We start from the raw sequence: 13,151 nt of genomic DNA on the forward strand, positions 1-13,151 counted from the left end.
AACACGCAGCCCACACGGATTGAGAGTTGAACACGCAGTCCAAACACTAATTTTCGGAGCACACAGCCCAAATTGAAGGTGAACACGCAGCCCACACTGATTGAGAGTTGAACACGGAGTCCAAACACTGATTTTCTGAGCAGACAGCCCAAATTGAAGGTGAACACGCAGCCCACACTGATTGAGAGTTGAACACGTAGCCCAAACACTGATTTTCTAAACACACAGTCCAAATTGAAGGTGAACACGCAGCCCACACTGATTGAGAGTTGAACTCGCAGTCCAAACACCGATTATCTGAATACACAGTCCAAATTGAAGGTGAACAGGCAGCCCACACTGATTGAGAGTTGAACACGCAGCCCAAACACTGATTTTCTGAATACACAGTCCAAATTGAAGGTGAACACGCAGCCCACACTGATTGAGAGTTGAACACGCAGTCCAAATATTGATTTTCTGAACACACAGTCTAATTCGATGGTGAACACGCAGCCCACACTGATTGAGAGTTGAACACGCAGCCCAAACACTGATTTTCTGAACACACAGTCCAAATTGAAGGTGAACACGCAGCCCACACTGATTGAGAGTTGAACACGCAGTCCAATCACTGATTTTCTGAGCACATAGCCCAAATTGAAGGTGAACACGCAGCCCACACTGATTGAGAGTTGAACACGCAGTCCAAACACAGATTTTCTGAACACAAAGTCCAAATTGAAGGTGAACACGCAGCCCACACTGATTGATTGTTGAACATGCAGTCCAAACACTTATTTTCTAAACACACAGTCCAAATTGAAGGTGAACACGCGGCCCACACTGATTGAAAGTTGAACACGCAATCCAAACAATGATTTTCTGAGCACACAGCCCAAATTGAAGGTGAACACGCAGCCCAACCTGATTGAGAGTTAAACACGCAGTCCAAACACTGATTTGCTGAACACACAGGCCAAATTGAAGGTGAACACGCAGCCCACACTGATTGAGAGTTGAACACGCCGTCCAAACACTGATTTCCTGAACAGACAGTCCAATTAAAGGTGAACACGCAGCCCACACTGATTGAGAGTTGAACACGCAGTCCAAACACTGATTTTCTGAACACACTGTCTAAATTGAAGTTGAACACCCAGCCCACACTGATTGAGAGTTCAACACGCAGTCCAAACACTGATTTTCTGAACACGCAGTCCAAATTAAAGTAGAACACACAGCCCACACTGATTGAGAGTTGAACTCGCAGTCCAAACACTGATTTTCTGAACACACAGTCCAAATTGAAGGTGAACACGCAGCCCACACTGATTGTGAGTTGAACACGCAGCCCAAACACTGATTTTCTGAACAAACAGTCCAAATTGAAGGTGAACACGCAGCCCACACTGATTGAGAGTTGAACACGCAGTCCAAACACTAATTTTCTGAGCACACAGTCCAATTCGATGGTGAACACGCAGCCCACACTGATTGAGAGTTGAACACGCCGTCCAAACACTAATTTTCTGAGCACACAGCCCAAATTGAAGGTGAACACGCAGCCCACACTGATTGAGAGTTGAACACGCTGTCCAAACACTGATTTTCTGAGCACACAGCCCAAATTGAAGTTGAACACACAGCCCACACTGATTGAGAGTTGAACACGCAGCCCAAACATTGATTTTCTGAACGCACAGTCCAAATTAAAGGTGAACACGCAACCCACACTGATTGAGAGTTGAACACGCAGTCCAAACACTGATTTTCTGAGCACACAGCCCAAATTGAAGTTGAACACGCAGCCCACACTGATTGAGAGTTGAACACGCAGCCCAAACATTGATTTTCTGAACACACAGCCCAATTGAGGGTGAACACGCAGCCCACTTACTTTACTTTGCACGCAGCCTATTCATTTTATTCGCACGCAGCTTTATTCATTTCATGCTGAAACATGCATTCATTCTGAATGCAGGTGACTTCTCGCACCGTGCGGAGATATGGCTCTACCGCGGGGAGAGACTGGTATGCTGAGCTCCCGGAGGTCGTTCGGGGCTTGGTCGTCTTGACGGGGTTTGAGCCCTTCTGTACTGGGTTATCCCGTTGCCCTACCAGGAGGACGCTGATGGCCGCCCTGGTAGAGAGATGGTGGGACACCACCAACTCTTTCCATTTCTTTGCCACTGGGGACATGACTATGACCCCTTTTGACTTCCCTGTATTGACCGGCCTTGATGTGGGAGGCTGGGTGATCCCATATGATGAGGACATGGACGAGTGGGAGGCCGCTTGGATATATCTGCTGGGGGCTCGCCCGCCTGTTGACAGAGCTTCGGGGAGAGTCCGATACACCTGGTTCTCTTCCCATTTTCGGCGGGTGGAGATGGAGCTCGGGACTCCTGATGAGGCAGCACAGTATGCCCGCGGCTTTTTGATGTTCCTCTTCGGGACCACTCTGTTTGCTGATAGAGGGAACACTGTTGGGCTTTATCTGCTGAGTGCCTTGGTGGACCTGTCACAGGTCAGGCGGTATGACTGGGGTGGTGCCGGCTTGGCCACCCTTTATTGCTACATGAGCGCGACCTCACGCGGACGGGGGGACTTACTTGGCGGCTATTGGAGAGCCTGGGAGGTACTTTCTGCCCTTTTACATTTCTGCTCCTCATTACCTGCACATCGCACACACGGCGCACTTTATACTCTGAACCGTGCATTTTGCCCTCGGCATTTCAAATTCTGCTTTATTTTCTACAGTTGTGGGTCTATGTATATTTCCCGACATTGGCCCCGGAGTTGATGGTAGCGGGACCTCTCATGACCCCGTACTCACTTGTGTTTGAGGGCCGGCACCCGCCAAGATCTCGGGAGTCTCTCCTTTACCTGCGACAGTATTTCGACACGGTGCGCTCATCGGAGGTACTTCAGAACTCTCAGTTCTTTCTGTTTTCATCTTTGATTTGTCCTGTACATCTTCGATTTCTGTTTGGTTTATGCACCTGTTATCTGCAGATTACATGGCAGCCCTGGACGCCCTTAGGTGAGGGTCTCCAATTCCAGTTTGCCGGAGGGTGGGGTGCCTCCCGGTACAGGCTCCTGTTCGAAGGGCCGGTTGGTAGGGCCTTTTTTCTGGGGGAGCGTTTCTTGCGTCAGGTCTGGGGGTACACTTCTCAGGACCCTCCATCAGCACCCCCAGTCGATATGCGGATTGCTGATGTGCTCATTTCCCGAGATGTTGTTAATACTATGCTGGGTACTGATGCTTTGCTATATCTTGAGGAGGGGGATTACGCTACATACCGTCACACATACCTGAAGCCTCCATTGACGGGAGTTCGCACCCCGATGATGAGGCCTGCTGGTATGCCATCTTCGAGCCAGGCCTGGGCTCGGGCTGCAGACGCCCCTTCCACCAGCAGGGCTGGTACATCTAGAGGTGGGGGTGGATCGGTTCCCCCGATTCCTTCGACTTTTCCTCATCCTGGGTGGTCGGACATGCCGACTGAGCTGATGGGGTGGCAGTATGGGACTACCTCTCCGATTCCGATCCCGATAGAGCCTCCGATGCCCGGTCATCGATACGTCATTGATCCCGACTCACCGCCGGTATGCCCCACTGTTTTTCATCTATCATTCAAACACTTAGACATTCCTTTATTCACTGATGATTATGAGCTCGTATCTGCAGCCACCCAGAGAGTACATGGAGGGGGTGATCGGATTGGTGGCCTCACTTGAGGGGATGGTCCTGCGGAGGGAGGCACAGTTGTCTATCATGGGCTTCCAGGTACCCTTTAGTTTTCTAGCATTTATCATACTTCTGATGACATGATGATTTCTACTGCATTGATAGGCTACTTGTGTAGAGCACATTTGACACACACCCCACTTGTACACTGTGTTTACATGCACCCATTTCGTGTAGTTTTTGCTTGTATCTGCATCTGATGTACACATTTGGACTGATGTATTTAATTTGAACTCTTTGTTCTCAGATGCCTCCGGTATATGCTCAGCCGTAGGCCGGGCCACCTGGGCCTTCTCGGGGAGCTGGGCCATCTGGGCCCTTTCACGGAGCTGGGCCATCCAGGCCTTTTCACGGAGATGGGCCATCCAGGCCTTTCCGAGGATTTGGGCCGTCTCGTAGACGCAGAGGACATATTGTGGAGGAGGAGCCTGGTGAGGATGAGGAGGAGGAGGAGGTTGCAGACCGTCAGTCGGAGACATCTGCTGATGGAGAGGACGGCTCCGGCCTTGGTTCCGGGAGTGGAGGCGAGGCTGAGGGGGATCCCGAGGATGACGGCTCCGATTCAGATGATGGCGATGGCGATGGTGGCGGAGAGTCTATTCCGCAGAAGAGGACGAAGAGGGCCTCTTATTACTGCTCTTGAGAGCACAGATGTGGCTGTTTCCTGTTTTATTTATCTTTTTGCTAGTAGTTGTAGCACATTTGTACATTATCGGGCAGTTTTATTTTTGTAAAACTTGTGCCTTAGTCTGTAAAATGTTGTAACAAACGAGGCATGATGGAATGAAATAGCTTTTGAAAAAAGTGTTGTATTTTAAACTTTTAGCATCATCGCATCATTTTGCACCAAAATGAGATTGAATGGAAATGTGCATTGTGCATTTTGCCCAGTCAGGTAGTGAACCGACGCAACAACTTAACTTCCTAAGATATAACAAAACCTTAGTAAGTTTACAACTCGATAAGCAAAATACAATAGTGTTGACAACTCAAATAAACAAGACTCAAACAAAAATTGCTTAAACAGGGAGTAACAACTCAAAAACACGAAACACGACAGCTCGACAAACAACTCGATAAGCAAAACGACAACTTGATAAACAAAACAACAACTCGATAAACAAAACTCAACAACACAAAGTGTACTTCGGACGATCTGGGCAATCAGAACGCATCCAAAACAGAGGGAAATAGAGGCTTTTGACACACCCGTTGCAGGGAAATGCTTGTAACTTTCTCTTGGAGGGTAAAACAGGGCTAAAGACACACATTGGAGCATGGCCGGCTACTTTTTGGAGCCGGCCAACCATGTTTATTGCCAGGGGGGGCCACCGGCCAGTTTTTGAAAAAGGAAATGGCCGGCCTGCCAGAAAAGGTGGCCGGCCGGCCACTTAGTCCAGCAACCGTCAAATTTTTGACACTTGTCCCCCGAATAGTGTTTTTCCCTCTTTAAAAGCCTTAGCTTCGTGGTTCATTCAGATCACCTTAGTTTTGCACCAAAATGGAGGCGTTTCTTGTTGAAAATCTCACAGCTTGGATCGCTTCTCTAGATGGTTTGGAAAAGCTAAACTTCCGGGGTTTTGGCTTGAATGCACTGTTCACGCTGAGTCGCACTCCGCTGCACCTTCCTTTCCTCCATGCCGCGGCGAGGTTTTGGAACCCAGTGACGCATATCTTTAGCTTTGGCGGGCAAGAGGTATGTCCGACTTTTGAAGATTTTCAGGTTTTGATGGAATCTGAAAGTCATGAAGAGATTTTGCCCCAGTTTCGCTTTGGCCACGCCCAAGCTTTAGGGCGAATGTGTGGACTCACCGCACACGACGCTCGGTCTCTGATCTGTAATGGGGAACTGGATATCCTCGGTCTGATTTATCGCTTTTCTGACGCTGGTGACCGTAGCAACCATTGTTGGCAAGGTCTCCGACAACACGCCCTTTGCTTGTGCCTGCTGTCTCACTTTCTGCTTTCCCCGGGCTTTGGCGGATCTAGCATCCGTCTAATTGAAGTTGCTCAAGGTTTGAAAGAAGGAAAGAGTTGCATTGCCATGACCCTGGCCGAGACACTGATGGGCTTGGATGCTTTCCATCGCCGGGAGATGACTAGATTTGCTGGGAGTTCACTGCTGCTACAGGTAATGTTTCCCACCCAATCTTACATATGTATTTGCTCACATCACTCGGCCCTCAGGCTCGGTTTTTCTCACAAAACCCCTTTTCTCACTTTTCCCTCATTGTACATCTCTCTATTCTTTATTCTCTCATTTTTCATCCCTCCCCCAGGTATGGTTGATGGACAAATTGCAGGTTGTGGATTCTTGCCCAGCCTACTCAACTCGAGGCTATTTCTTTCGACAGCGCCTAGTTGATGCCCTTGATGAAGGGTGGTGGTTTGACTGGATGTGCAATTTGTCTGCAGATCGCATTGTTTGGCGTTGTCCTTGGCTCAATCTCCCGGCAATGAGCTATAGCATGTCCCGGCTGATCGGGATCCAGTTGATTGGTCTAACCCACTGTGTGTTCTACTTTCCGTTTCGGTTCCTACGCCAGTTCGGTCATGATCAGATTTGCCCGCCAGAGGGGATTGAGTACCCGGCTGCTTTCCCGGTTCGAGGTGCACAGCTTGCCCGATATACCACAGCATGGAGGACTAGAGAGCTCCAGGCCCCTGCTCCCACTTTCAATTGCACTTTATCTGACGAGTGCTTGGATTGGCTCAATAAGGAGGCACAGATCGGGCCTAGCTTGGCATCAGAGGCTTCGACCAGCTCTGGGAGGGGATGCAGGGATACTTGACTTGACTATGCCCCGGATTTATTGATTTATTAGTACTTTCAAGTTTTCTTTATGAATGTAATAAAAAGCAACTTCGATTGTATGCAAGAGCAGGAGATCTCTGTTTTGAAATCAATGAAATTGAAGGTTGTGGTACTGAACTTTGGTCCCAAAATGGTCTTAGTTGTAAAGAGATTAATTTGAACAAAGTCAACTTTTATTAAAACTTTTCAAAACTATTTTCGATATGGATCAGAACTGGACACGCCTAAGATCTGTCACTGAGATGCACAATCTCGGATCCTAGCAACTGGAAAGTTGCCCCTAGTCTGAATAGTACCGCGATAACGTGTGGCAACGGAAAGTTGCCCCTAGTCTGATAGCACTGCACTGGAGATTGCGATAAATACTGATGGATAAAGATGACTGAGATGGTCAAAATGGACAAAGTTGATCGGGGAAAAGTTTATGGCTGAACTTCAGGGTGAAGCTGCCTACGTATCCCAAAGATGGGAATCAAGCCTTACGTAGTTCAGGCTTAGGTTCACTCGGGTATTTTCACTCTCCTTTTACGCTCTAACTTTTGCCAAGGTCACCCTTTGCGGGTTTTCAACCTTGCGAGCTCAGTTTTTATATTTTCCAATTTTTTGTGCTCTGACTTTTGCCTAGGTCGCCCTTTTGGGTTTTCGGCCTAGCGAGCCTCTCAAGGGTAATATTTCTTCAACTTGTCCATATTGATCGGTTGTGAGAACTCCAAGCCATCTAGATCCATCAGAACCACAGCTCCACCTGACCAGATACCTTTGATAATATAGGGACCAGTCCAATTAGGTTTGAACTTGCCCCTTGGGTCGTGGATGGGAGCTCGGTTGTCCTTGAGCACCAAATCTCCTTCCCTTAGATTCCTGGACTTAACTTTCTTGTTGAAAGCCCGAGCAATTCTGCGCTAATAACCTTGAACATGGTACAGTGCTTTCAGTCTCCTCTCATCAAAAAGCATGAGTTCCTCAAACCTGCTCTGCTGCCAATCTGCTTCGGCTATTTGACACTCAGCCAATACTCGCAATGATGGAACCTCAATCTCGATAGGTAGAACGGCCTCCATCCCATAAACCAATGAATATGGAGTCGCTTCGGTAGAAGTTCTAATTGAAGTCCTGTAACCCCATAGAGCAAATGGCAGCTTATCTGGCCAATCCCGGTAGGTTTCCACCATCTTCTGCAGTATGTGTTTGATATTCTTGTTGGCGGCCTCGACTGCTCCGTTGGTTTGCGGCTGGTATGTGGATGACTTATGAAAAGCCACATTGTATTTCTCCAACAAGTCAATCACTTCCTTCTTGAAGTGGGAACCGTTATCTGAAATGACCTCGTTTGGGACCCCATAGCGACAGATGATGTTATTTCTGATAAACTTTGCAACGTGCGACGCCTTCAATACCACAAATGATTGGGCCTCGACCCACTTTGTGAAATAATCTATCGCGAACAGGACGAACTCATGCCCATTTGACCCCTTTGGAGTGACAGCCCCGATCACATCAATTCCCCAAACTGAAAATGGCCATGGCGAAGTCATGTTGTATAGCTTCAACGGCGGGATGTTCATGCGGTTTGCATGAATCTGACACTTGTGGCATCGCCGGACAAAACCGATACAATCCTCCTCCATGGTGGACCAGTAGTAACCTTGTCTGAGGATCTTCCGTGCTAGCATTACTCCGTTCATGTGTGCACCACATTCTCCTCCATGGATGGCCTCTATCAGGCGCTTTGATTCATCGGCTTCGACACACAACTTATGCATTCCCAGATGACCTCTCTTATACAGCTTACCCCCACAGATGATGAACTGAATGGCCATTCTTCTGATTGCCCTTTTATCCTTGGCATTTACCCCTAGTGGGTATGTTTCTTTCTCTAAGAAATTCCAAATGTCATGATACCAGGGGTTTTCATCCTGAACCTCATCTATAGCAGCAATCGACTCGTAGGCTGGTGCAAATTTCTGGTCAATGACGACTGGACGCATCCGGATTCCAAACGGGATGTCTATCATGGAAGATAGAGTTGCTAAAGAATCTGCGAACCTGTTGTTCTCTCTTGGAAGATGAGCAAAGTTTAGCTTCTCGAACCTAGGAATTAACAAGTCCAAGGTTTGGTGATACATCATCATCTTTTCTTCTTTGACTTTCCAGTCTCCTTTTGCTTGAGACACAACAAGGTTCGAATCTCCGATGACATCCAACCGTCTTGCCCCTAGTTCCAGGGCTGCCTCTAGACCGGCAATGCATGCCTCATATTCTGCTTCGTTGTTCGAAACTTTGAACCGGAGTTTGAAGGCTAGGGGGATACGGGAATTGTCGGGTGCTATCAGCAACACTTCTATCCCATACCCATATTGATTTGACGCTCCGTCAAAGTACATCGTCCAATATTCATCGTCGATGTGAAAAATGGCTTCATCTGGGAATAAGTACTCAACTGCTTCACCTCCTTCCACTGGATGATCGGCTAAGAACTCTGCCACTACTCTTCCCTTGACTGACTTGCGTGTTACATATTTCAGATCGAATTCGGAGAGCAACAGCAGCCAACGAGCTAGCCTACCTGTAAGTGCCGGTTTCTCGAAAAGGTACTTGATGGGATCCAGTCGTGAAACCAACATTACGGAGTGAGCTAACAGGTAGTGCCGCAGCTTCCTAGTAGCCCATACCAAAGCTAAGCAAGCCTTCTCTAATGGTGTGTAGCGAGTCTCATACTCTAGCATCTTCTTGCTCAGATAGTAGATGGCCCTCTCCACCTTATCCTCTGATTCCTGTGCGAGCATGCAGCCCATTGTGGTCTCAGTCACTGAGAGGTACAATATCAACGGTTTCCTCAGCTCTGGCGGTGACAACACGGGCGGGTTCTGCAAGTATTCTTTGATCTGTTCAAAAGCAGCTTGGCATCGGCCGTCCCATTGGAATTTCTTGCCTTTCTTCAGGAGACCAAAAAGTGGTTCACAAGTCAAGGTTAATTTTGAGATAAACCGTCTTATGAATTGTACTTTACCCAGAAAGCCTCACACCTCTTTTTCAGTCCTTGGTGGTGGCATTTCTAAGATGGCCTTGATTTTTTAAGGGTCGACCTCGATGCCCCTTTGTGTAATCAGAAATCCCAGCATTTTTCCCGTTGTAACACCGAACGTACATTTCTGAGGATTCAGCCGCAACCGGAATTCCCTGATCCTTTGCAAGAACTTTTGCAAGGCGGTGTAGTGGCCCTCTCTTTCTTTGGACTTGACAATCATGTCGTCCACATACACCTCAACCTCTTTGTGGATCATGTCGTGCAATATTGTGGTCGCGGCCCGTTGATAAGTAGCTCCGGCATTCTTCAACCCAAACGGCATTACCCTGTAGCAGTATGTCCCCCATGGGGTGGTGAAAGCAGTCTTTTCTCTGTCTTCTGGTGCCATTACTATCTGATTGTACCCTGAGAAGCCATCCATGAATGAGAGCAAAGCATGCCCTGCTGTGAAATCCACCAACTCGTCGATATGCGGCAAGGGAAAGTCGTCCTTCGGACTAGCCCTGTTTAAATCCCTGAAATCCACGCACACCCGGATCTTGCCATCCTTCTTCGGCACTGGAACGATGTTGGCCAACCAAGTCGGGTATTCGAAAACCAGCAGGAAGCCGGCATCGATTTGTTTGGTGACCTCTTCTTTAATCTTGAGAGCCCAGCAGGTACGGATCCTTCTGAGTTTCTGCTTGACAGGTCGGGCCTCGGGGTCAAGGGGGATCCGGTGCTGTACAATCTCAGGATCGATCCCAGGCATGTCTTCGTAGGACCACGCGAAAACATCTTTGAAATCTTTTAGTAAAGCGACTAAGCGCTCGCATTCCTCCGAAGACAACGTGGACCCGATCTGGACCAGCCGCGGGTCCTCCTCAATACCAATATTGACGGTAATGATTTCATCAGTTAAGGGTTTGACAAATCTCTCCTACTCCTGCTCAATTAAACGTTGCAAAACCGGAGGAATTTCTTCCTCGTCGTTTTCATCAAAATTTTGAAAGTCTGAGTTTATGCAATAAATTAAGGGCACAGAAAAGTACTCAGAAACCACAGTCACTTGATTCTCATTAAGCTCATCCAAATCGTCCGAATTCTCGGTTACAACAGACTCAAACGAGAAAGAAAAAGACGACCTGGACATAACTGCGGCATCCGGGTTATCATCCCCAGGATTACCAGACTCAGACTCAGTCGAGCTGGAACCTGATTCCGACTCACAGGACTCGGTGGAATCAGCTTCCGGCTCACTACCTGACCCGGTGCTGCTGGACAAGAATCCCTCTTCGTATTGCCAAGTGAGAGAGGGTGCGATAGATGCATCCAAAATAGTTATTGGCAGGCCCGTAGCCGTTCCATCCCCGATCACGCATACCGAGAAGTTATCCCCCAAGCACTTATGGTCGATTGGAGGATCTGAGAGTAGACTTGCCAGCGCTACCCCCATTTCAAGTTCGGTGTCCTCAGACTGCACTTTCTTACTCTGTTCAACTTCAGCTGATGGGTCTGTCTGCTCTTCGGCAACGTCATCCCCGGGTAGTTGCAGGTCGAAGAAGATCTCGAAACCTGGCATGCGCTTCTTCTCCGCGTTTAGCCACGGCTCTGGGAAGCCGAAAAACGGAAAGTCCTCCCCTTCCCGGACGAAGCGTCCGTTTAGGGTACCTTGAATGGGCCTATGCATCAATTCGAAAGGCTTCCTAGCCTGCTTTGCTCTGGCTCTTCCGGCCATTTCCTTTCCCTTCCTCACCCAGTCCTCTTTGGTGGGCAGATAACCCAAGCCAAAGGTATGAGGGTTACGTGGCACTTCGGCCAATGCTGAGACGCCCTTCCGGCCGCTCCTTCCCAATCTCATCCCGGGGATGTGTTGTAACTTGTTCACGAGGTAAATGGATTGAGCACTGACGTACACCCCCTCATTCACAGCCATAATATTCTGCACCACTCGAGCCTCAGCCAAAGTGAACCCTGATAAAAACACATCCTTAGTGCCATGCTCGATTTCCAAGACTGGTGTGGACACTTTCGGCGGCGGATGGATTGATGAATTCCCGAAGACAATAGCTACCCCTTTTCCGTGAGGGTACTTCAGCATTTGATGCAAAGTGGAAGAGACTGCCTTGACCTGGTGCAACCACGGTCGCCCCAAAAGTAGGTTAAAGGTTGCGGGAACGTCCAAGACATGGAATTCAATGTTGTGTTGTCCTGGACCAACCTGGGTCTGGATCTTGACAGTCCCCATCACCTCCCTGCTGGTGTTATCGTATGCTCTGATCACCTGAGTAGTCGGCACGAAGTCTGCGGGTTTTAAACCGATTACATATGCTGTTCTGGTTGGGCAGACATTGATGGCGGACCCGGTATCAACAAGTACCACCGGTATCCACTTGTCTCTACATTCCACGGAAACGTAGAGGGGTTTGTTGTGATTTGCGCCCTCAGGCGGTAGTTCTTTGTCTGAAAAGGTTAATGCCGGGCAACCTCCTCCCGGAAAAACCAGCCCAACCAGCTGTTCTGGCGTAGTATCTATAGAGAGTTTGAACTTGTCCATGGCAGATAAGACAGCCTGTCTGTGTACTCGGGACGCCATAAGCAGTCCCCAGATGGAGATGTCTGCTTGTATCTTCTTTAGCTGCTTCAGTACAGCTTCCTCTTCGATCTGCTTCTCTTTTTGCCTCTTGACTTCTTTGTCCTTTCCAGATGTTTCGGGTTGGTCTAGGTGCGGGGGCTTGAAGTACCGCCCACTTCTTGTCATGTGATCAACCTCATCGAGGTACCAGGTGTCATCCGGTTGATTGCTTCCACAGTCTTTGTCTGTGTGGGCAAGACATAAGTCATCGTCTCCCCACCACATTTCGTTGGCATTCAAAAGGCACCTGTCTGGCTCGGGCATGTTTGTACTCACGGCACTTTCAGTCTGCATGCTCACAGCATCCTCCGTTCTTGTGCCCACAGCACTTTCGATCCCCTCATGAATTTTGGCTTTCCCGGTTCTCTCAGAACGCTGTTGTTCTACCTGCGCCTGTGCAGTTTGTTGCTCAACTTCCCTCGCATTCACAATGCTTCTGTCCTGAGCGAAATTCTTTGTACCGGCGCTCTCCGGCAATGTAACCTGACTTCCGGCCCTTCCGGCCACAGTTGATATTCTCGCCCCTGCCGGGCCCTGTTCTGGTTGGGATTCTTCCACTACATCTGGCTGATCATCCAGCCATCCAGTGGCCTCTGCCGATTCCTCATGATCAAACCAGTTGACTGCTGCGCCCCCTGATTCTTGGTCATCAAAAAAATGTAGGTTGGCAAAGTCCTCCTCCACAGCTGTCAAATCATTTGCCCCTTGCTCAAATCCGTCTCCCTGGATCATACACAACTCCTCCTTCTCTGGCAATTCTAAGCCCAGCCCAATCCGGCTTGTTGACAAGATGTACTCACTCGGATCATAGGCTTCCCCAACAAAACTCTGTTCAATCCCAGACTCACCAATTCCATCCTTTTCTGAAGTCTGACTTGCCCCATCTTTGATGGTCACCACCGTCGACTCTAGTTGGGTTGTTGGGATGTCCAACATGCACAAAGAGTCGGTGCAGTCGAGA

General features: G+C 48.7%; 1 protein-coding gene across 1 annotated transcript in view; it reads left to right on the forward strand.

Moving 5' to 3' along the window:
- Positions 1-2,113: 2,113 nt before the first annotated feature.
- The window catches only part of LOC145791557 (uncharacterized), a 29,313-nt gene continuing 18,275 nt past the window's right edge, over positions 2,114-13,151 (forward strand). The window contains exons 1-2 of the mRNA XM_082871918.1: positions 2,114-2,620; positions 2,743-3,238. Coding sequence (XP_082728044.1) covers positions 2,114-2,620; positions 2,743-3,238 — 1,003 coding nt within the window. The remainder of the gene's footprint in view (positions 2,621-2,742; positions 3,239-13,151) is intronic.

The sequence above is a fragment of the Camellia sinensis genome, chromosome 5, assembly GCF_055761805.1.
Source record: "Camellia sinensis isolate YWXY chromosome 5, ASM5576180v1, whole genome shotgun sequence".
Taxonomy (NCBI): domain Eukaryota; kingdom Viridiplantae; phylum Streptophyta; class Magnoliopsida; order Ericales; family Theaceae; genus Camellia; species Camellia sinensis.